Here is a 22,505-nt window from a genome sequence, read left to right as displayed (position 1 = left end):
TGGAGAAAGGGGTCAAGGGACTGAGACATTTAAGACTGGGTAAGAATTTTAATAATGAATAGGTCAACGATCGTGTGCGAGCTCAATGAATGTTAGTATATAGATGAGCTCAAGTAGAAGATGGAAAAGCAGACTGGTGGTATGGATGATCTTGTGCTGAAGCAGAGGTGTTTGGCAGATTATGGAAGTGGAAGTAAGCAGTCTTGTCAATGGAGGAGTTAGGATGTTAAAGAGGATGTTGAAGTTGTGAATGATCAATAGAATGTTGAAGCTGTGAATGGTCCAATTCAGCTTGAGTCATGGTCAGAGGAATGGTTGGATGGAATATGAACAGAGTTTGTGCCACACCCATGTTGGTGATGGCTTTAATTTTTCCCAATATTTAATCAATATTGGATGTCAAATAGTCTGACAAACAAAAGATAATGGGTTGAAGTGGTGGTGAGGCAGGTGTGTGTAACTGTGGAACTGGATGTGTGTTTGGATGATGTTGTTGAGAGGCAGCATGTACATGAGAAACAGGAGTGGGGGAGTGAAGGGGGGGTAGATTCGGGATAAATCCTCAGGATTGGGAGGACTCTTCAATAGTTCCAAATTGAATCATGTTACTTAAGTCCCTGCAAGATAGTGGAGGATGGGCTTTAATGGAGGAGGCCAAAGAAGGGGAGTTTACCTTGGTCTCAGTCACACAGGGTGATCTTTATGACTTTGATTAGGGCTGTAGCAGAGCATTAATGACTGGGGAGTATAGATTTAAGGTAAGGGATAGAAGGTTTAAAGGAGTTGTGAGGCAAACCCTTTTCACCAGAGGATGGTTTGAATCTGGAACTCACTGCCTGAAGAAACTCTCATAACAATTAAGGAGCATTTAGATGTACACTTGCGATGCCAAGGCATACAGGTTATGGACCAAGAGCTGGAAAGTGGGATTAGAATAGTTAGGTCGTTTAAGGGGGGGTAGTTATAGGACGGATGTCAGGGGTAAGTTCTTTACCCAGAGGGTGGTGAGGGATTGGAATGCCCTGCCTGCTGCAGTTGTAAATGCGCCTAGTTTGTGGGCGTTTAAGAGATCCGTGGATAGGTTTATGGATGAAAAGGGATTGGTTTAGGTTAGAGGGTCATTGTTTTTTAACTGGTCGGCGCAACATCGTGGGCCGAAGGGCCTGTTCTGCGCTGTAATGTTCTATGTTCACATTATATATTAATGATTTGGAAGACGGAACTAAATTAATTATCTCCAAATTTGCAGATGGTACAAAGTTGGGTGGGAGGGTGAGCTGTGAGGAGAATGCAAAGATGCTTCAGCGTGATTTGAACAGGCTGAGTGAGTGAGCATAAGCATCGTATAATGTGAGGTTATCCATTTTAGTTGCAAAAATAGGAAGGCAGATTATTTGAATGGGTGTAAATTGAGAATGGTGGATACTCAGTGAGACCTTACTGTCCTCATATATCACTCACTGAAAGTAAGGTTGCAAGTGCAACAGGCAGTAAAGAAGGCAAATCGCTGGCCTTCATAGCAAGAGGAATTGAGTATAAGTATAATGATGTTTTACTGCAATTGTACAGGGTGTTGGTGAGGCCACACCTGGAATATTGTGTTCTTATCTGAGGAAGGACATCCTTTCTAAAGAGGGAGTGAAGCAAAGGTTTACCAGGTTGATTCCTGGGATGGCAGGTCTATCATAAGAAGAGAGACTAAGTCAGTTAGGATTGTACACATTGGAGTTTAGAAGAGTGAGAAGGTATCTCACAGAAACTTATAAAATTCTAAGTGGATTAGACAGAGTAAATTCTGAAAGAATGTTCCAGATGGGATCCATAACTAGGGGTCATACTTTGAGGATAAGAGGTAAACCTTTTAGGACTGAGGGGAGGAGAAATTTCTTCACCCAGAATGTGTTGAATGTGTGGAATTCACTACCACAGAAAGTAGTTTGAGGCCCAAACGTTGTGTGATTTCAAGAAGAAATTAGATATAGCTCCTGGGACTAAAGGGATCAAGGGAAATGGGGGGGGCGCCTCAGGGTGTGGAATTTGATGATCAGCCATGATCATAATGAATGGCGGAGCAGGCTCAAATGGCTGAATGGCCTACTCCTGCTTCTATTTTCTATGTTTCTATGTAACACGTAGGAATGCTAATTAAAGTGGGCATCACCTCTCAGACAGGTGAAGCTTTGTTGTGATTTGGCATACTCACAGGGCTCACAGTCACTTTAAGCAATTATACACTGTACAATATAGAATAACCTACCGACTAACAAGGAAAAACTGAGTTCTCAACTTACCCAAGCCTTGTCCATAGATACAGTATATCTGTACACAGGACGTAATGCCTCAATGCTAAATCCAATGTTATCATTACAAAACACTCATTCTACACTACACAGCACCCCTAAAGAGTCAGTTCTCCAAAAGGTTGTGCACAATAAGAGCTAATGGCTAGACCAGGTAGATTTTGAGTTGAAAGTTTTCTATGCAGTCTGAGGTAGAGTTAAGAGGAATGAAAGGGGAACTGATTTTGTGGTCAGTGACTGGTCAATGGTCAGGCTCTTCTTGAGCACTGACTCCTCACTAACAGATAACACACTGAAGTGGTTAATGCATAAGGCAATACGAAGCAACATCACCATGTGGTTTTTGAAACAGTTCACAGCCTCATAAACAAGGAGCTGGTCTGTCAGCCAATCATGGCTATATCCAAAGACATTGCACCAATATTGTCATAATCCTCCTTTAACTCAAATTAAAATCATGGCTTGTGCAAAATGGGCTCAATAAAGCTGCATGCAGCTTTCAATCTGTTCATGCTAGAACAATTATGTCACATACAGAACATCCCTTTCACTTCATCCCTTTCAGAGACCAGAAGGGGCAGTACCTCTATAAAACATGACACAGGTTCACATTAATGCTCAGAACCCATTGCTAAAACTCCTCCAGTTTGGGCTGGACAATCTTCATTATACAGCACATTCCAAATTCACAAAGAAATCCCCAAGGCACTTCAGAGGCATGTGGGAGGCACGGGCTAAAGAAGAAGGAATTAGAAGGAATTATTCTAAGTGGTAGGTTAGAGAAAGATCTCCAGAACATGGAGTCTTGATGTTGAAAGGCAAAGCTGATGATAAGGATAAGGCAGGGGAACCAAAGGGACAGTTAGATATGGGAGTTAGAGTGAGGGAGCTAGAGGATGGTTGTAGGGCTAGAGGAGAAAGATATAGGGAGGGGGAAGAGACCAGGAGCTAATTTAACAGGGATAAGAATTCGAAATTCAAGGTATTGGTAGACCACAAGACCATACAGAAGTGCACTGGAATGGTCAAAACTGGTGGTGTTAAAGGCACAGATGCGGGTCTGTGAGGCAAGGACAAAGACAGGTGGAACATACAAAGTGAAAGTGAAAGGTACAGGGTTCACAAGCAATACCATGCAACAGCCAGTGTTGCATGAGTTTCTCCATTCCAATGGAGTATAGTGACATAGAGAGGAAGGTGGGTGGGCGATTAACCCACCCTCTATCACAATACAGTTAAAAAAAATTCATTAGTCAAGTATACAATACATTCTTGTTTGAAAGCAAGGTGCCCTCTATTAACAATTTCAAGTCTCCAGGCTTCTCCAGGGATATGTTGTTTCATAGCTTCATGTAGCAGGCAGTGGTTGGGATCCACTCAAGTCTTCACGCTGGCTGGAGTGTGAGAGCAATGTCATTGACTGTCAGGCTAGCTCATCGATATTTGCAGGAACTCTGTGATGCTCTGTCTTCCGGTTCCAACAGCAGCACAAAGCGATCAGTAACAAGATGATAAGGACCAGGCAAACACAAAAAGCCGCAATCAGAATCGCCTCTGTAAAACAGGACACAGGCTCATGCAATCCAATAAAAATATGGGGTGTTTGAAAACACGCAGTGCCCCCCTCACTATTCCGGTTCCTGACCTTTCTATTGGAAACCCAGCAGAGGAGTATTTTGACCAACATTTAACCTCCATCAAAATCACTAAAATAGAATATTATATGGCTGCTGTTGGGAACTTGCTGTGTGCAAATTGGCAGCTCCGTTTCCTATATCACATGGTGACCACACTTCAAAAATTAATTAATTGATGGTTGAGAATCACAGGATATCCTGTGATTGAGAGAGGTTGAATGCAAAAATTCTTTCTTTCCAATGTTACTGATTCTGTCACCTCAAGGTGACACTTAGTCAAGAGACGTGAACGATTCCCTAAATTATTCTCCCCTTAATCTGGTTTCCAATGGGGGTACCATAAGCATAGACATGGGTCAAAGTTGGAGGAGGAAAAGCACATTGTTAAAATGGCGGTGCAGCTCGTTGGGCTGAAGGGCCTGTTTCCCGTGCTGTGTTGTTCTTTGTTTGGAGTTGAGGAATAGGAAGGGAGTGATTACTATGCTAGGGGTGTACTATAGGCCACCCAACAGCCCAAGGGCAGTGGAGGAAGGCATTTGTAAAGACATTTTAGATAGGTGCAGAAAGAATAGGGTGGTTGTAGTGGGTGACTTTAATCTTCCTGGAGTGGATTGGAAGGTGCCTAGAGCTGAGGGTACGGATGGGGAGGAATTTGTAAAATGTGTGCTGGAAGGGTCCTTGGAGCAGTACGTAACTAGCCCAAGTAGGGAGGGGGCTATACTGGATTTAGTTTTGGGTAATGAGCCGGGGCAGGTGGTTGAGGTTGCAGTAGGCGAACATGTGGCTAACAGTGACCACAAGTCTGTCTACTTTAGGATAAAAATGGAAAAGGATGAGTGCCGTCCAAAGGGGAGGGTGCTAAACTGGGGGAAGGCGAGCTATAGCCGGATTAGGAAGGAGCTGAAGGACACTGATTGGGAGGGGTTGTTAGCGGGCAAGTCCACGGTTGGCAAGTGGGAGGCTTTCAAGGGCAAACTGATAATGTTGCAGGAAAGACATGTGCCGGTAAAGAGGAAGGATGGGAAAGGCAGGATCAGAGAGCCATGGATTACAGGGGATATTGAGGACTTGGTCAGGAAGCAGAGAGCGGCACCTGTTAGGTCGAAACAACTGGGAACGGAAAGAGCGCTGGAGCAATATAGAGAGAGCAGGAGGGAGCTTAAAAGGGGAGTTAGAAGGGCGAAAAGGGGGCATGAAATGGTTTTGGCTGATAGGATTAAGGAAAATCCAAAGGCATTTTACTCTTATATTAGGAACAAAAGGGTAGTTAGAGGGAAAATAGATCCTCTTAGGGACAAAGGAGGGGAACTATGCATTGAGTCTGAGGGAATGGGGGAGATCCTGAATGAATACTTTGCGTTGGTATTCACAAAGGAGAGGGGCTTGGTGTCTTGTAATGTCTTGGAGGCAGCTGTAGATCCGTTGAAGGAGATATCCATTACGAGGGAGGAAGTGTTAGGGTTTTTAGGTAGCATAAAAACTGATAAAGCTCCGGGGCCTGACGGCATTTATCCCAGGCAGCTTAGGGAGGTGAAAGATGAAATTGCTGGGCCTCTGACGCAAATCTTTGTCTCTTCTTTGGACACAGGTGAGGTCCCAGAGGACTGGAGGATGGCTAATGTGGTACCGTTGTTTAAAAAGGGCAGTAGGGATAACCCTGGTAATTATAGGCCGGTGAGTTTGACATCGGTGGTAGGAAAATTGTTGGAGAAAATTGTTAGGGATAGGATGTATAAGTATTTGGAGCGTTGAGATCTGATTAGGGATACGCAACATGGCTTTGTTCAGGGGAGGTCTTGCCTGACGAATCTGGTAGAATTTTTTGAGGAGGTGACAAAAACGGTTGACGATGGGCGAGCCGTTGATGTCATCTATATGGATTTCAGTAAGGTGTTTGACAAAGTCCCTCACAGTAGAAAAGGTTAAGGCTCATGGGATACAGGGACAGGGATCTAGATGGATCGCAAACTGGCTAGGCAACAGGAGACAGAGAGTAGTAGTGGAAGGGTCCTTTTCAAGCTGGAGGTCTGTCACCAGTGGTGTGCCGCAGGGCTCAGTACTGGGACCTCTTCTCTTCATAATATATATAACGACTTGAAAGAGGGTGTACGTGGTGGCAGTGCAAGTGGAGAGTGTGGTGAAGAAAGCCTATGGTATGTTAGCCTTTATAGGAAGGGGTATAGGATATAAGAGCTGGAGTCTAATGTTGCAGTTGTACAGAACGTTGGTTAGGCTGCATTTGGAGTACTGCGTACAGTTCTGGTCGCCTTACTACAGGAAGGACATGGAGATTCTGGAGAGAGTGCAGAGGAGGTTTACCAGGATGTTGCCTGGTATGGAAGGACTGGGGTATGAGGAAAGATTGAAGAAATTGGGGCTCTTTTCCCTTGAAAGACGCCGACTGAGGGGGGATCTAATAGAGGTATATAAGATTATGAAGGGTATAGATAGAGTAAACTGAGGTAAGCTATTTCCTATAATAGAGTCACGTAGGACAAGGGGCCATGGACTTAAGATGAGGGGGGAGCAGTACAACACAGATATTAAAGGGAGGTTTTTCACACAGAGGGTAGTGGGAGTATGGAATGCTCTGCCAAGTAAGGTGGTGGAGGCAAACACGCTAGAGTCCTTTAAGAGTAACTTAGACAGGCACATGACTGAGTTGGAGATCGGTGGATATAGGAGAACCTTTAAATAAGGGTCATTAGCATTGGGGCGTCCCTAGAAATGTAAATGGGTATAGTATGATAATAATGTTTTCCTCTTTTCATTCACAGGTTTTAAGTCGGTCCACCTCGTGTCCAACGAGGGGCATACACGCGATGGGTCGTACTGGGGCTGCTCTTGGTTGTTCGAGATTGGCCCAGTGCTTCATGTCGTTAGTGTGTGTTTAAACTGGACAAGATACTGGGCAAGACGACAGCTCAGTGACTATCGCTGATTGCTGTGCAGACACACGGGTTTGGGCCGGGGTCTGTGGGAGTTTGCGCATTTTCCCCGTGCTTGCGTGGGTTTTCTCCGGGTGCTCCGGTTTCCTCCCACACCCCAAAGATGTGCTGTTAGGCTGATTGGCAGGAATAAATTGTCCCTAAATCAGTTTCCCTCAATCTGGATGGCCATAAAACATTAGATAGGGGTCATGAGTAGAGAGGTGGTGTTGAGATGGCAGCGTGGGCTCGTTGGGCCAAAGGGCCTGTTTCCCAGGCTGATTTTGTTCTTTGATCAGCAAGTTTGCAGATGACACCAAGATGGCAGGATTGGCGGATAGTGAGGAAGATTGTCAGGTGACACAGCAGGATACAGATAGGCTAGTATGCTGGGCAGATAGATGGCAGATGGCATTTAATCCTGACAAATGCGAGGTGATGCATTTTGGAAGGAATAATGCAGGGAGGAGTTACATGATAAAAGGTAGACCAATTAAGAGTATAGAAATGCAGAGGGACTTGGGAATGCAAGTGCACAAGTCTCTGAAGGTGGCAACCAGGTGGAGAAGGTTACGAAGAAAGCTTACGGAATGCTAGCCTTTATAGGAAGGGGTATAGAGTATCAGAGCTGGCGTCTAATGCTTCAGTTGTACAGAACGTTGGTTAGGCCGCATTTGGAGTACTGCGTCCAGTTCTGGTCACTTTACTACCGGAAGGACATGGAGACCCTGGAGAGAGTGCAGAGGAGGTTTACCAGGATGCTGCCTGGTATGGAAGGACTGGGATATGAGGAAAGATTGGGTAAACTAGGGCTTTTCTCCTTAGAAAGATGGAGATTAAGGGGGGATCTGATAGAGGTGTATAAAATAATGAAGGGTATAGATAGAGTCAACTTTTTCCTAGATTGGAGACAAATATCACAAGGGGTCACGAGCTAAGGGTGAGGGGGAGAAGTATAATATGGATACTAGAGGGAGGTTTTTTACACAGAGGGTGTGGGGTATGGAATGCGCTACCAAGTAAGGTGGTTGAGGCACGCACGCTGGACTTGTTTAAGGTTTACTTAGATAGGCACATGAGAGACACAGGGATGGAGGGTTATAGGCGACGGTTTTAAAAAAGGTCAAAGCCTTGGGCTGATACTGGAAATGTAATACTACATGTTAATGTTTTTCTCTTTTAATCCGCAGGTGTGTCGGTCCACCTTGTTGTCAAACGAGGGGCATGCACACGGTGGGTCGTGCGTGGGCTGCTCTTGGATGTTTCGAGAGTGGCCTAGTACTTCGCGTTGTGGTGTGTGCTTAAACCTGGACCAGCAGATAGGCACCACAACAGCTCAGTGACTATCACTGCTAGCTGTGCACATACATGGATTTGGGCTGGTGTCTGTGGGAGTTTGCGCATTCTCCCTGTGGTTGCGTGGGTTTCCTCCGGGTGCTCCGGTTTCCTCCCACACCCCAAAGATGTGCTTTTAGGCTGACTGGTGTACTAAATTGAGCCTACACTATTCTCCCCTGAAACTGGTTACAATAGGGGTACCATTAGCATACACACGGGGCAAGGGAGGTGTAGGAAAATGCTTTGTTAAGATGGCGGCACGGGCTCGTTGGGCCGAAGGGCCTGTTTCCCGTGCTGGGTTGTTCTTCGTTTTGTTCTTTGTAAGTTCTTAGAAGATGATTACTGAGTAAGAAATGCCAAGTAAGAAAGAGAAATTCCTCTCACTGTATTCTGTGGCAAGCAACTTCCCTTCCTTGCTTGATAGCATGGTCAATAACCTCTTCCATCACTTTACTGATGATTGAGAGTAGACTGATGGGGCAGTAATTGTCCGGATTGGATTTGTCCTGCTTTTTGTATACAGGATACAGCTGGGCAATTTTTCACATGGTCAGGTAAATGCTAATGTTGTAGCTGATACAGCTTGGCTAGGGTAAACAGCAAGTTCTGCAGCACAAGTCTTCAGTACTACTGTTGGAATATTGTCAGGGCCCATAGCCTATGCAGCACCTTCAGCTATTTCTTGATATCATATGGAGTGAATCGAATTGACTGAAGACTGACAGCTATGATGCTGAGGACTTTGTCTCCACAATGACTGTGCCATTGTCACTCCTACTGATACTGTCACTGACAAAGGGATCTGTGACAGACAGGTTGGTGAGGATGAAGTCACATATGCTGTCTCCAGGCTTCTCCAGAACAGAGGTGGCATAGTGATACAGTGGTTAGCACTGCTGCCTCTCTGTACCAGGGACCCAGGTTCAGTTCAAAGAACAAAGAACAACACAGCACAGGAAACAGGCCCTTCAGCCCAACAAGCCCGTGTCACCATTTTAACATTCAGTGAATGCCTCGTCTACCTTTTTCAATCTATGACTTTTCTCTCTGCCAGATTTGGGGAGGTCTAATTTAGGGACAATTTGTTAACACCAATCAGCCTAAAAGCACGGTTTTGGGGTGTGGGAGGAAACCAGAGCATCCGGAGAAAACCCATGCAAGCACAGGGAGGATATGCAAACTCCCACAGACACCGACCCAAGTCGGAGATCCGACCTAGGTCCATGTATCTGCACAGCAAACAGTGATAGTCACTGAGCTGTCGTGTTGCCCATCAGTTAGTCCAGTTTAAGTGTATACTAACGACGTGAATCACTAGGCAGCTCTCGGAGCAACGTCCAAGAGAGCCCTCGCACGACCCACCGCGTGAATGCCCCTTGCTGGCCAACAAGGCGGACCGAATCACCTGTGGATGTAAAAAAAAGACATCAATAAACATACACAGCTTATACAGACATTCACGGAAGATCCCCAGAAGCTCAAACATAAGACAGGTGAGACATAAAATATATTGGACGGCCCATAGGAATCTATTGACTCCCTGAAACGTCCTGAGGCTCTTGACTGTTATTTAGAACAGTCTTTTGTATCTCTCCATCTCTAGTCTGCTCATGTGCCTATCTAGGTAAGCCTTAAACAACTCTAGTGTGCCTGCCTCCACCGCCCTACTTAGAACATAGAACATAGAACATTACAGCGCAGAACAGGCCCTTCGGCCCACGATGTTGCGCCGACCAGTTAAAAAACAATGACCCACTAACCTAAACCAATCCCTTTTCGTCCATAAACCTATCCACGGATCTCTTAAATGCCCCCAAACTAGGCGCATTTACAACTGCAGCAGGCAGGGCATTCCAATCCCTCACCACCCTCTGGGTAAAGAACTTACCCCTGACATCTGTCCTATAACTACCCCCCCTTAATTTAAAGCCATGCCCCCTCGTGCTAGATTTCTCCATCAGAGGAAAAAGGCTATCACTATCCACCCTATCTAAACCTCTAATCATCTTATATGTTTCAATAAGATCCCCTCTTAGCCGCCTTCTTTCTAGCGAAAACAACTCCAAATCCCTCAGTCTCTCCTCATAGGACCTCCCCTCCATACCAGGCAACATCCTGGTAAACCTCCTCTGCACCCTCTCCAAAGCCTCCACATCCTTCCTGTAATGTGGGGACCAGAACTGCACACAGTACTCCAAGTGCGGCTGCACCAGAGTTGTGTACAGTTGCAACATAACGCTGCGACTCCTAAATTCAATCCCCCTACCAATAAACGCCAAGACACCGTATGCCTTCTTAACAACCTTATCTACTTGATTCCCAACTTTCAGGGATCTACGTACACATACACCTAGATCCCTCTGCTCATCCACACTATTCAAAGTCCTCCCGTTAGCCCTATACTCAACACATCTGTTATTCCTACCAAAGTGAATTACCTCACACTTCTCCGCATTAAACTCCATCCGCCACCTCTCGGCCCAGCTCTACTTGGCAGTGCATTCCAAATTCCCACAACCCTCTGTGTGAAAAACCTTCCTCTAACATCTGAATTATACCTGTGGCCCCTCATGATTTTCGTATCCAACTTGGGAAAAAGCTTCCCACTGTTCACTCTATCTACACCCTTCATAATCTTATACACCTCTATTAGATCTCCCTGCATTCTCCGTCTTTCCAGGGAGAACAGCCCCAATTTACCCAATCTCTCTTCATAGCTAAGACCTTCCATACCAGGCAACATCCTGGTAAACCTCCTCTGCACTCTCTCCAGGGTCTCCATGTCCTTCCGGTAGTAAGGCGACCAGAACTGGACGCAGTACTCCAAATGCGATCTAACCAACGTTCTATACAACTGCAACATTAGACTGCAGCTTTTATACTCTATACCCCTTCCTATAAAGGCAAGCATACCATAAGCCTTCTTTGCCACCTTCTCCACCTGTACTGCCACCTTCAAGGACTTGTGTACTTGCACACCTAGGTCCCTCTGTGTTTCTATACTCTTAATAGTCCTACCATTTATTGTATAACTCCCCCCTACATTATTCCTTCCAAAATGCATCATCTCGCATTTATCTGGATTAAATTCCATCTGCCATTTCTCTGCCCAATTTACCAGCCTATCTATATCCTGCTGTATTGTGTGACACTGCTCATCACTATCAGCAAGTCCAGCCATCTTTGTGTCATCTGCAAACTTGCTGATCATCCCAGTTACTCCCTCTTCCAAATCATTTATGTATATTACAAACAGCAAAGGTCCCAGTACTGAGCCCTGCGGCACACCACTAGTCACAGACCTCCAGCTAGAAAAAGACCCCTCCACTACTACCCTCTGTCTCCTGTTACCAAGTAAAAAGTCTGACAACACCAGGTTTAAGTCCAACCGATTGATAGTAAATTCGCTAGCTTTCGAGGTTACCCTCTTCGTCAGGTGAATGGAGAGTTCTGGCCTCAGACACAGCATATAAAGCAGACAGTTTACAGATTACTGATTAGAATGCGAATACTGATTAGAATGCAAATTCGCATCAATCGGTTGGACTTAAACCAGGTGTTGTCAGACTTTTTACTGTGTTTACCCCAGTCTAATGCCGGCATATCCACATCCTGTTACCAAGCCGGTTTTCAATCCATCTAGCCACCTGTCCTTGTATCCCGTGAGCCTTTTTCACCAACCTACCATGAGAGACTTTGTCAAATGCCTTATTAAAATCCATATAGACAACATCCACGGCTCGTCCCTCGTCAACCACTTATGTCACCTCCTCAAAAAATTCTACCAGATTCATAAGGCACGACCTCCCCTTTACAAATCCATGTTGCCTGTCACTAATGAGATTGCCATGTTCTAAATACGTATACATTCTATCTCTAAGAATCCTCTCCAACAACTTCCCTACCACTGACGTCAAGCTCACCGGCCTATAATTACCCAGGTTATCCCTACTACCCTCTTTAAACAACGGTACCACGTTCGCTATCCTCCAGTCCTCTGGGACCTCACCTGTGTCCAAAGTAGAGACGAAGATTTGCGTCAGAGGCCCAGCAATTTCATCTCTTGTCTCCCCAAGCAGCCTAGGATAAATGCCATCAGGGCCTGGAGATTTATCAGTTTTAATACTACTTAAAAACCCTAACACTTCCTCGTAATGGATATTTTCTCCAACAGATCAACAATTCCCTCCAAGACACTTCCAGACAACAAGTCCCTCTCTGTGAATACTGATGCAAAGTATTCATTCAGGATCTCCCCATTCCCTTGGGCTCTAAGCATAGTTCCCCTCCTCTGTCCTTAAGGGGACCGATTTTTTCTCTAACCACCCTTTTGTTCCTAACATATGAGTAAAATGCCTTTGGATTTTCCTTAATCTTGTCTGCCAAGACCATTTCGTGCCCCCTTTTCGCCCTTCTAACTCCCTGTTTGAGCTCTCTCCTCCTCTCTCTGTATTCCTCCAAAGCTCTCTCCGTTCCTAGTTGCTTGGACCTAACATACGCCTCTCTTTTCTTCCTGACCAAGTCCTCAATATCTCTAGTAATCTCAATGTCCCTAGTTATCCATGGATCTCTAATCCTACCTTTCCTATCCTTCCTCTTAATAGGCACATGTCTGTCCTGCAACCTTATCAGTTGTCCCTTAAAAGACTCCCACATGCCAGACGTGGACTTACCCTCAAATAACCTCTCCCAATCAGTGGCCATCAGTTCCTGCCTAATCCGGCTATGGCTAGCCTTCCTCCAATTTAGCACCCTCCCCTTCGGACAACACTCATCCTTTTCCATTAGTATCCTAAAGTAGACAGAGTTGTGGTCACTATTTGCCACATGTTCCCCTACTGAAACCTCGACCGCCTGACCAGGCTCATTTCCCAGAACTCCAGTATAGCCCCCTCTCTAGTCGGGCTAACTACATACTGTTCCAAAGAGCCTTCCAGTACACATTTTACAAATTCCTCCCCGTCCAGACCCCCAGCCCTAGGCACCTTCCAATCCACCCCAGGGAGATTAAAGTTTCCCACTACAACAACCCTACTTTTTCTACACCTATCCAGAATTTCCTTACATATATTTTCTTCCACTTCTCGTGGGCTATTGGGTAGCCTATAGTATACCCCCAGCATAGTGATTGCTCCCTTCCTGTTTCTGAACTCCACCCACAGTGACTCATTACCCAACTCCTCTAAACAGTCCTCCCTCTGCACTGCTGTAATGTGCTCCCTAACTAACGCCACTCCCCCACCTCTTTTTGCCTCTCCTCTGTCACGCTTGAAACACTTATACCCTGGAATATTTAGCTGCCAGTCCTGACCTTCTTTTAACCACGTCTCTGTCACTGCAACCACATCCAAATTCCTTGTAAGCATTAAGGCCCTAAGTTCATCTGTCTTACCCGTTATGCTCCTCGTGTTAAAGCAGACGCATCCCAGACCTCCAGGCCCACTCAGGTCCTCCATCTCCAGGATGATTCTCTTCTCATCCAACCTTACCCCGGCACCCAACTCGCTCCCAATCCCAGTGCCTACTGAGCTATTGGTTCCATCCCCACCCCCCCTCCTCATTAGTTTAAACCCTGCCAAAACACTCCAGCTAACCTCCCAGCTAAGATATTCGTACCCTTCCCATTTAAGTGTTCACCATCCTTCCTATACAGGTGCCGCTCCCTCATGAAAACTTCCCAATGATTAACAAATGTAAAACCCTCCTTCTTGCACCAATCCCTCAGCCACGCTTTCAGTTGAAGGATCTCGGTATTCAGGCCCTTCGCCCACAAGTTGCGCTGATCACATCTATACCTCCCAAGCCATAGAATTATCTGAAACTCCCAATCCCATATACTCATCCAGAAGTCTTTTAAAAGACCCCAGCGAGATCGCCTCTACCACCACCGAAGGCAGCCGATTCCACTCACTCACCACCCTCTGAGTGAAAAACTTACCCCTAACATCTCCTCTGTACTTGCTTCCCAGCACCTTAAACCTGTGTCCTCTCGTAGCGACCATTTCAGCCCTGGGAAATAGCCTCTGAGAATCCACCCTATCTATTCCTCTCAACATTTTATAAACCTCTATCAGGTCGCCTCTCAACCTTCGTCTCTCCAGGGAGAAGAGACCTAGTTCCCTCAACCTATCTTCATAAGGCATGCCTCCCAATCCAGGCAACATCCTTGTAAATCTCCTCTGCACCCTCTCAATAGCTTCCACATCCTTCCTGTAGTGAGGTGACCAGAACTGCGCACAGTACTCCAAGTGGGGTCTGACAAGGGTCTTCTAACGTTGCAGCATTACCTCCTGACTCCTAAACTCAATCCCTCTATTAATGAAGGCCAGTACACCATACGCCTTCTTGACCACATCCTCCACCTGCAAGACCAATTTAAGAGTCCTATGGACCCGGACCCCAAAATCCTTCTGCTCTTCAACACAGCTAAGACTCCTACCCTTGATATTGTAATGATGATGGGTATGATGGGTATAGAAGGATATGGGCCAAATGCAGGCAATTGGGATTAGTTTATAGAACATAGAACATTACAGCGCAGAACAGGCCCTTCGGCCCACGATGTTGCGCCGACCAGCTTTTTAAAAAAAAACACTAACCCACTAATCTAAACCAATCCCATTTCGTCCATAAACCTATCCACAGATCTCTTAAACGCCCCCAAACTAGGCGCATTTACAACTGCAGCTGGCAGGGCATTCCAGTCCCTCACCACCCTCTGGGTAAAGAACCTACCCCTGACATCAGTCCTATAACTACCCCCCCTTAATTTAAAGTCGTGCCCCCTCGTGCTAGCTTTCTCCATCCTAGGAAAAAGGCTATCACTATCTACCCTGTCTAAACCTCTAATCATCTTATATGTTTCAATAAGGTCCCCTCTTAGCCGCCTTCTTTCCAGCGAAAACAACCCCAAATCTCTCAGTCTCTCCTCATAGGATCTCCCCTCCATACCAGGCAACATCCTGGTAAACCTCCTCTGCACCCTCTCCAAAGCCTCTACATCCTTCCTGTAATGTGGGGACCAGAACTGCACACAATACTCCAAGTGCGGCCGCACCAGAGTTGTGTACAGTTGCATCATGACACTGCGACTCCTAAATTCAATCCCCCTACCAATAAACGCCAAGACACCGTATGCCTTCTTAACAACCTTATCTACTTGATTCCCAACTTTCAGGGATCTATGTACACATACACCTAGATCCCTCTGCTCCTCCACACTATTCAAAGTCCTCCCGTTAGCCCTATACTCAACACATCTGTTATTCCTACCAAAATGAATTACCTCACACTTCTCCACATTAAACTCCATCCGCCATATGGCTTTTAAAAATAGGGGAGGCATGGACAAGTTGGGCCGAAGGGCCTGTTTCCATGCTGGAAACCTCTATGACTATGACTCCTGTTGGTTCCCTTATTACCTGCCTAGCAGCTTATATCCTTTAGGACTGGGCCACTTGGTCTTTGCTGTTACTACCTGGCTCGGTAATTCAAGTCCCACACCTAGAGTACATTCTGCACCCCTTGCTACTCTCCGTGCTTCCTCCAATAGTATTCAACATGGAGGCGTACTGATTCATCAGCTGAGGAGGGGACGCTATGTGGTTAACAGCAGGCGGTTTCCTTGCCCATATTTGATCTGGTGACATGAGACCGCATAGGATGCAGAGTTGATGTTGAAGATTCCCAGGGCAACTCCCTTCCAACTGTACACCACTGTGGTGGGATAGAATATACCCAGAAATGATGATGATGGAAGTGGTGTCTGGGACATTGCTTTCACACCAAATTCCGCACCAGTGGCCCAGTGCAGAGCATTACACAGACTCAAGATAAAATTCCTTTTTAGGCTTTTCTTCAGACTTTGAATTGGTTCAAAGGCAAGTCCCAGAAGCAAGACCTAACTTTTTATATAATAGTGAGGAGGGCACTCAGTGAGACTGCATACCTCTATAATACTGTGTTAACTTCATTTTATTACAATTACAAAGCTCTTTCTTGAGGCTTATCCCTGCAGGTTGATGCTCTGTAATCAAAAAGCTGAAAAAATAATATTTTTATGAAAAGCTTCCATCTCATTGAACTGGTTTCAAAGATTATCTGCACATAACAGCCTGCTCTCAAAACTCTGCTCTTATTTTGACAGCTAGAACTGCATGGTGGCACAGTGTTTAGCACTGCTGCCTCACAGCACCAGGGACCAGGGTCAATTCCTGCCTTGTGTGTATGCATGCAATTTGCATACTCTTCCCATGTTTGCGTGGTTTCCTCTGGGTGTTCCGTTTCTTCCCACACTCTAAAGATATGCAGGTTAGGTTGATTGGCTATGCTAAATTGGCCCTTGGTGTCGAGGGACTAGCAGGGTAAATACATGGGGTTAAAGGGATAGAGCCTGGATGGGATTATTGTCCATGTAGGCACAATAGGCTGCATTGCCCCCTACTACACTGCAGGGATTCTATGATTCTGTGAAATAGGAGCAGAAGGAGCCATACAGCCCATTGGACCTGCTCTTGGGTTTCAACTCCACTTTTTAACTTGCTCCCATGTCCCTTGATTCCCAGAGAGCCCAAAGTTCTGTCTATTCTAGCCTTAAGTATATTCATCAATGGAGCATCCACAATTCTCTGGGGCAGAGAATTCCAAAGATTCAAACATTGAGCGAAGAGATTTCTCCTCATCTCAGTCCTAAATATTCAGCCCCTTATCTTGGGACTACCCCAGTGGTTTAGATACCCCGATCAATGGAAACAATTTCTCAGCATCCACTCTATCAAACCCTTTCAGAATTGTATGTTTGAGTAAAATCACCTATCATTTTTCTAAACTTCAGAGAATATAAACCAATTTATTCAGCCTTTCTTCACTGGCCAATCACTCATCCCAGGGACCAATTTAGTGAGGCAATGGTGTACCACAGCCAATACAAATATATCCTTAAATATGGATGCTTAAATTACACAGTATTCCAGATGTAGTCTCACCAAAGCTCTGTACAACTGTAGCAAGACTTCTTTATTCCTGTATTCCAATCCTCTTCCTGAGACCAACATATCATTTGTCTTTCTAATTGTTTGCTGTGTTCCTTCTTCTTGCTTTTATATTCTTATGACCAAAGTGAATAGCTTCACAGAAAATGCTGGATTAACTCAGCAAGTCTGGTAGCATCTGTAGGTGGCCACACAAACTCGAAACATTACTTATGTTTCTCTCTCCACAGATGCTACCAAACCTGCTGAGTTTATCCATGATTTTCTGTTTTTGTAAACAAAGAAAATAGGAGCAGGAGGAGGCCATTCAGACATACGAGCCTGCGCCACCCTTCATTATAATCATGACTTATTAACTTGTCCTGCCTTCTCTCCATATTCTTTGATTCCCTTCACCCCAACAGCCATATCAAACTCCTTCTTGAAAGCATACAACATTTTGGCCTCAACTGCTTGCTGTAGTAGAGAATTCCATAGGCTCTCTGAGTGAAGAAATTTCTCTTCATTTCAATCCTAAAAGGTTTACCCCATTTCCTTAGATTGTGACCCCTAGTTCTGGACATCCCCACCATCAGGGACATGCTTCCTGCGTCTATCCTGTCCGGTGCAGTTAGAATTTTATAGGTTTCTGAGATCTGGTCCCCCCGACTCCCGCCATTCTTCCAAACTCCAGAAAATATAATCCTAACTGACTCAATGTCTCCTTGTACATCAGTCCCGCCATCCCAGGAATCAGTCTAGTAAACCTTGTCTGCACTCCTTCCATACAAGAATATCCTTCCTCAGATAAGGAGACCAAAACTGCACACAATATTCCAGATGTGGCCTCACCAAGGACCTGTATAATTGCAGCAAGAAATCCTTGCTCCTATATTCGAATCCTTTCACTTTTGAAGACCAACATATCATTTGCCTTCTTTACCACCTGCTGCACCTGCATGCTTACCTTCAGTGACTGATGTACAAGGGCACTCAGGTCTTATTGCACTTTCCCCTCTCCTAATTTACAGCCATTCAAGTAATCTGCCTTCCTCTTTTTGTTGCCAAATTGGATAACCTCACATATATCCACATTATACTCATTCAAACTATCCAAATCACACTTAAGTTTCTTTGCAACCTCCTCACAGCAATAGTTTGCTTTTATTTTAATTGATTTGAACACTTCTTTACATTATACTCCATCTGCCAACTTCTTGCCCACTCACCTAACCTGCCTATATTTCTTTGCAGTCTGTGTGCTCTCTGCACAGATTACCTTTCCACCAAGCTTTGCATCATCAGCAAACATAGATGAACAAACTTTGTCTCATTGTGTAAGTCACTAATACAGATTATAAACAGCTGAGGCTGCAGTATTGATACTTGCTGCACTCCACTGCTCAATTACTAGGGGGCACAGGTTTCAAGGAGATGTATGAGGTAGATTTTTACATAGAGAGTAGTAGTGGGTACCTGGAAGTCATTGCCGGGGGAGGTAGTGGAAGCGGATACGGTAGTGACTTTTAAGAGGCGTCTTGACAAATACACGGATAAGATGGGAATAGAGGGATATGGTCCCTGGAAGGGTAGGGGATTTTAATTCAGTCAGGTAGCATGGTTGGTGCATGCTTGGAAGGCCGAAGGGCCTGTTCCTGTGCTGTAATTTTCTTTGTTCTTTGTTCCAGCCTGCCCACTTGAAAATGCTCAGTTTATGCCCACTCATTGCTTCCTGTCAGTTAACCAATCCCCTATGCATGCTAATTCATTACCCCAAACTCCATGAGCCCATACCTCGATTATTAACCTTTGCTGTGGCACGTAACTAATCCAGGTATACTACATCTGCTAGTCCCCCTTTATCAACCCTACGCATTACATCCTCAAGTAACAGGATTTCCCCTTAGTGAAGTTACGTCGACTTGTTATAATCATAATCTGCTTTTCTAAGTACGCGATTAATAATATGTCCTTACTGATAAGGTTCTATTATTTTGCCAATGACTGATGTCAGATTAACTGGCCTGTAGTTCTCCATTTCTCCTCTCTCTCCTTTCAAGAAAAGCAGTGTTACATTTTCCACCATCCATTCTGATAGGACCATTCCTGAATATAAGGACTTTTGGAAAACCATCGCTAGTACACTCACTATCTCTCTAGCTATCTTTTTTAATACCCAAGGGTATACTTCGTCAGGTCCCTGGGATTTGTTGGATTTTAGTCCCATAAGTTTCTCCATTACTTTTTCTCTGCTGGTATGAATTTCCTCTATTTTCTATTTTCCTCTAAATAGTTTCTATTTCTGGGATGAAACTTCTGCCTTTTACTGAAAAGACAGGCACAAAATACTTCTTCAATATCTCTGTATTACTTCATGCCCCATGATAATTTCTAATTCAAATGGACCTATGTTTATTTTAGCTACTCTGCAGAAGTAGAAGTAGGACATTCGGCTCTTTGCATTTGCTGCACCATTCAACATGATCATGACTGATCATCAATCTCAATGTTGTATTTCACTTTCTCCACATACCCCTTGATGCCATTAAAATAAAAAATGAATTTCTTGAATACAGTGAGTGGCTTGGTTTCCATAGCATTCTGCAGTAGAGAATTCCATAGGTTCACTATCCATTGAGTGAAGACATTTTTCTGCATTGCAATTCTAAAAGATTCCATATCAAGACCATGTTCCCTGGTTCTGGATTCCCCAACCACAGAAAACATCCTCCCTGCATCTAGTCGACCCAGTATGAAGTCTCACAACACCAGGTTAAAGTCTAACAGGTTTATTTGGTAGTAAAACCCACAAGCTTTTGGAATGCTGTTCCTTTGTCAGGTGAGTGGAGAGTTCTGAAATCTGTTGGACTTTAACCTGGCGTTGTGAGACTTCTTACTGTGTTTATCCCAGTCCAACACTAGCATCTTCACATCTAGTCTACCCAGCCCTGTTAGAATTTTTATACTTTCAATCAGACCTGCTCTCATCTTTTTAGAAGTCTAATGAATACAGGCCCAGTCAAACCATTCTCTCCTTACAGGACAATACACTAAAGCCTGATATCAGCCTATTGAACCTCCACTGCACTCCCTCCATGGCAAGCATATCCTTTCTTAGGTAGGGAGATCAAAACTGCACAGATCACTCGAGAATTGGTCTCACCAAAGCCCTGTATAACTGCCGTGAGACACCCCCACATTGAACTTCTTACAATGAAGGCCAACATGCCATCTGCTTTCCTTATTGGTGGTTGAACCTGCCTCTTTCATTGACTGGTGTATAAGGATATAGATGCCTTTATACATCCAGACTTGCAATATATCACCACTTAAAAAAACTCTTCCTTTCTGTTTTCCACACCAAACTGTGTAATTTCACATTTATAAATGTTCTTACAATTTGTTTTTATATTTCTCCTAGTTTACCCCTATATATTATTTTACCTTCCTACTTATCAATTTTTTGATGGCCCTTTGCTGGTTTCTAAAACACCCCCAATTGTTAGACTTGGTGGTGTTCTTTGTAAAAGGTTTCTCCTTTTAATCCCATGTTATTGTTTCGACCCAGGCCAGAAACCTCAATGTGTTTTATGAAGCCTCTGGGGTGAGAGAGGGAGAGAGAGACGGGACACTGCCTTCTTCCACCAGCTTATGGCAGCAACTGAGAAAATGAAACCAAAAGCTGGACTATTCTGTGGAAAAAAACTATTCCCTGACATGTTATTTAACCTGTCAATCATCCTAAAATCAAGCATCACTCAGCAATCCCCAAAGGACCATAAAACCCCAGGATACTGCATTAGTCCAGATTAAAATCAACATATCATCAATTAAACTGCCTCAGTAGCAATAAAGGACACCGGTTCAGACATCATGGCACCAATAAAATGCTAGGGCCTGCTTGAAAAACCTGCTGAGAAACATGATTTAAATACATTTTTTGAAGGCACAGAATTGTCACATCTACCCCATTAAGAAAAAAATGAACCATCAATATTCAAAGGTGGTTTCATTTTTCAAAACCTTTTAGTTTCAAACTTCTAGTACTCTATAATAGATATAGATACATTTTATAAAATCAAAACATGCAAACATCACATTAGTCTAGTCCATTTCAATCCTTGCCTTCCACCATTGAACATTCCTTCTCTTTTCATCAAATTCATGACATGCTGCTTCTTCGTTCCTTTCTGTTCTCCTTCAGGCCTTGACCCTGCTTTGAGTCCATGTTTGAGCTCAACTTCATTGTTATGATGATAAATTAGTTCTGATGGTGTTCTCAGAGAGCAAGGCAGGATTAGGAGTATAAAACTTTACACATGTGTAGTCAGGGCCATTCAGAAAGGTCCCTTTATTTCTTGTTAATTGGCCTTAGCTCCTCCGTCAGGCAGTTCAACTCTCTTGTTTGTTCTGGATCTGCACCACCACTTTCTGCACACTCTTTGATAAAGACACAGGGCAGACTGTCTTCCTTGGTGTCAGAACCCATTGCACCCAATTTAATTTGAGGAATGTCAAATTCAGAATCATCTGGATAAAGGAAAAATACCGAGGATGCTAGAATCTGAAACAAAAATAGAAAATGCTGGAAAATCTCAGCAGGTCTGACAGCGTCTGTAGAAAGAATAAAGCCAACGATTCAAGTCTGGATGACCCTTCGTCAGAGCTGATGAGAAGGAAAATTGGATGAGATCTGTACTACGGAGGCAGAGGTGGGACTGGCTGCAATTGGACAAAAGGAATGTAAATGGTGATGATAAAGTTGGAAAAAGGTGCTAAGAGTGTCCATTAGGTGAATGGAATGTGTGAATGGTAGAACAAAGTTCCAGTTTGTTAGAAAACGACCTGAAGAATGTGACAATTTGCCCTTAGGTTGTGGGGTCATGGGATTTGGACGGGGGGGGGGGGGGGAGCCGATTTGGAGACATGGTGGAGAGCGAGATTTCAGAAGTGGAAAAATACAAGAAAGAATAAAAAGTGATAAAAATGGATGAATGAAGTGAAAAGAAAAAAATTAAGTAAACAAATAGAAATGAGATAAAGGTGGAGGGAGAGTTCATGCACTGAAGTTGTTGAATTCAGTGTTCAGTCCAGAAGGCTATAAAATGCCCAGTTGAAAGAATGAGGTTCTGTTCCTCCAGTTTTCGTTGGGTTTCACTTGAACATTGCAAAAGCCCAAGGACAGACATGTGGACAGGACAGCAGAGTGGCAAGTGACAGGAAATCTGGGTCCTGCTTGTGGACCGATTGAAGGTGTTCTGCAAAGTGGTCACCCAGTCTGTTTGGTCTCTCTGATGTAAAGTAGACTGTATTGGGAGCAGGTGTTTCCCAGCG

The 22,505-nt window shown here is 44.4% G+C and overlaps 1 protein-coding gene across 2 annotated transcripts in view; it reads right to left on the bottom strand.

The window, feature by feature from the left end:
* Positions 1 to 1,192: 1,192 nt before the first annotated feature.
* Positions 1,193 to 22,505, bottom strand: part of acp2 (acid phosphatase 2, lysosomal) — a 131,543-nt gene continuing 110,230 nt past the window's right edge. Inside the window, exon 11 of one of the 2 annotated variants that reach the window (XM_080190563.1) lies at positions 1,193 to 3,854. In XM_080190563.1, coding sequence (XP_080046689.1) covers positions 3,724 to 3,854 — 131 coding nt within the window. In that variant the 3' untranslated portion in view covers positions 1,193 to 3,723. Of the gene's footprint in view, positions 3,855 to 21,290; positions 21,702 to 22,505 lie in introns of those variants that run through there. The other variant, XM_080190562.1, reaches the window with a different exon arrangement.

This window comes from Carcharhinus amblyrhynchos, chromosome 6, assembly GCF_965287045.1.
Source record: "Carcharhinus amblyrhynchos chromosome 6, sCarAmb.v2.hapA, whole genome shotgun sequence".
Taxonomy (NCBI): domain Eukaryota; kingdom Metazoa; phylum Chordata; class Chondrichthyes; order Carcharhiniformes; family Carcharhinidae; genus Carcharhinus; species Carcharhinus amblyrhynchos.
This window is presented reverse-complemented; position numbering and strand designations above follow the sequence as displayed.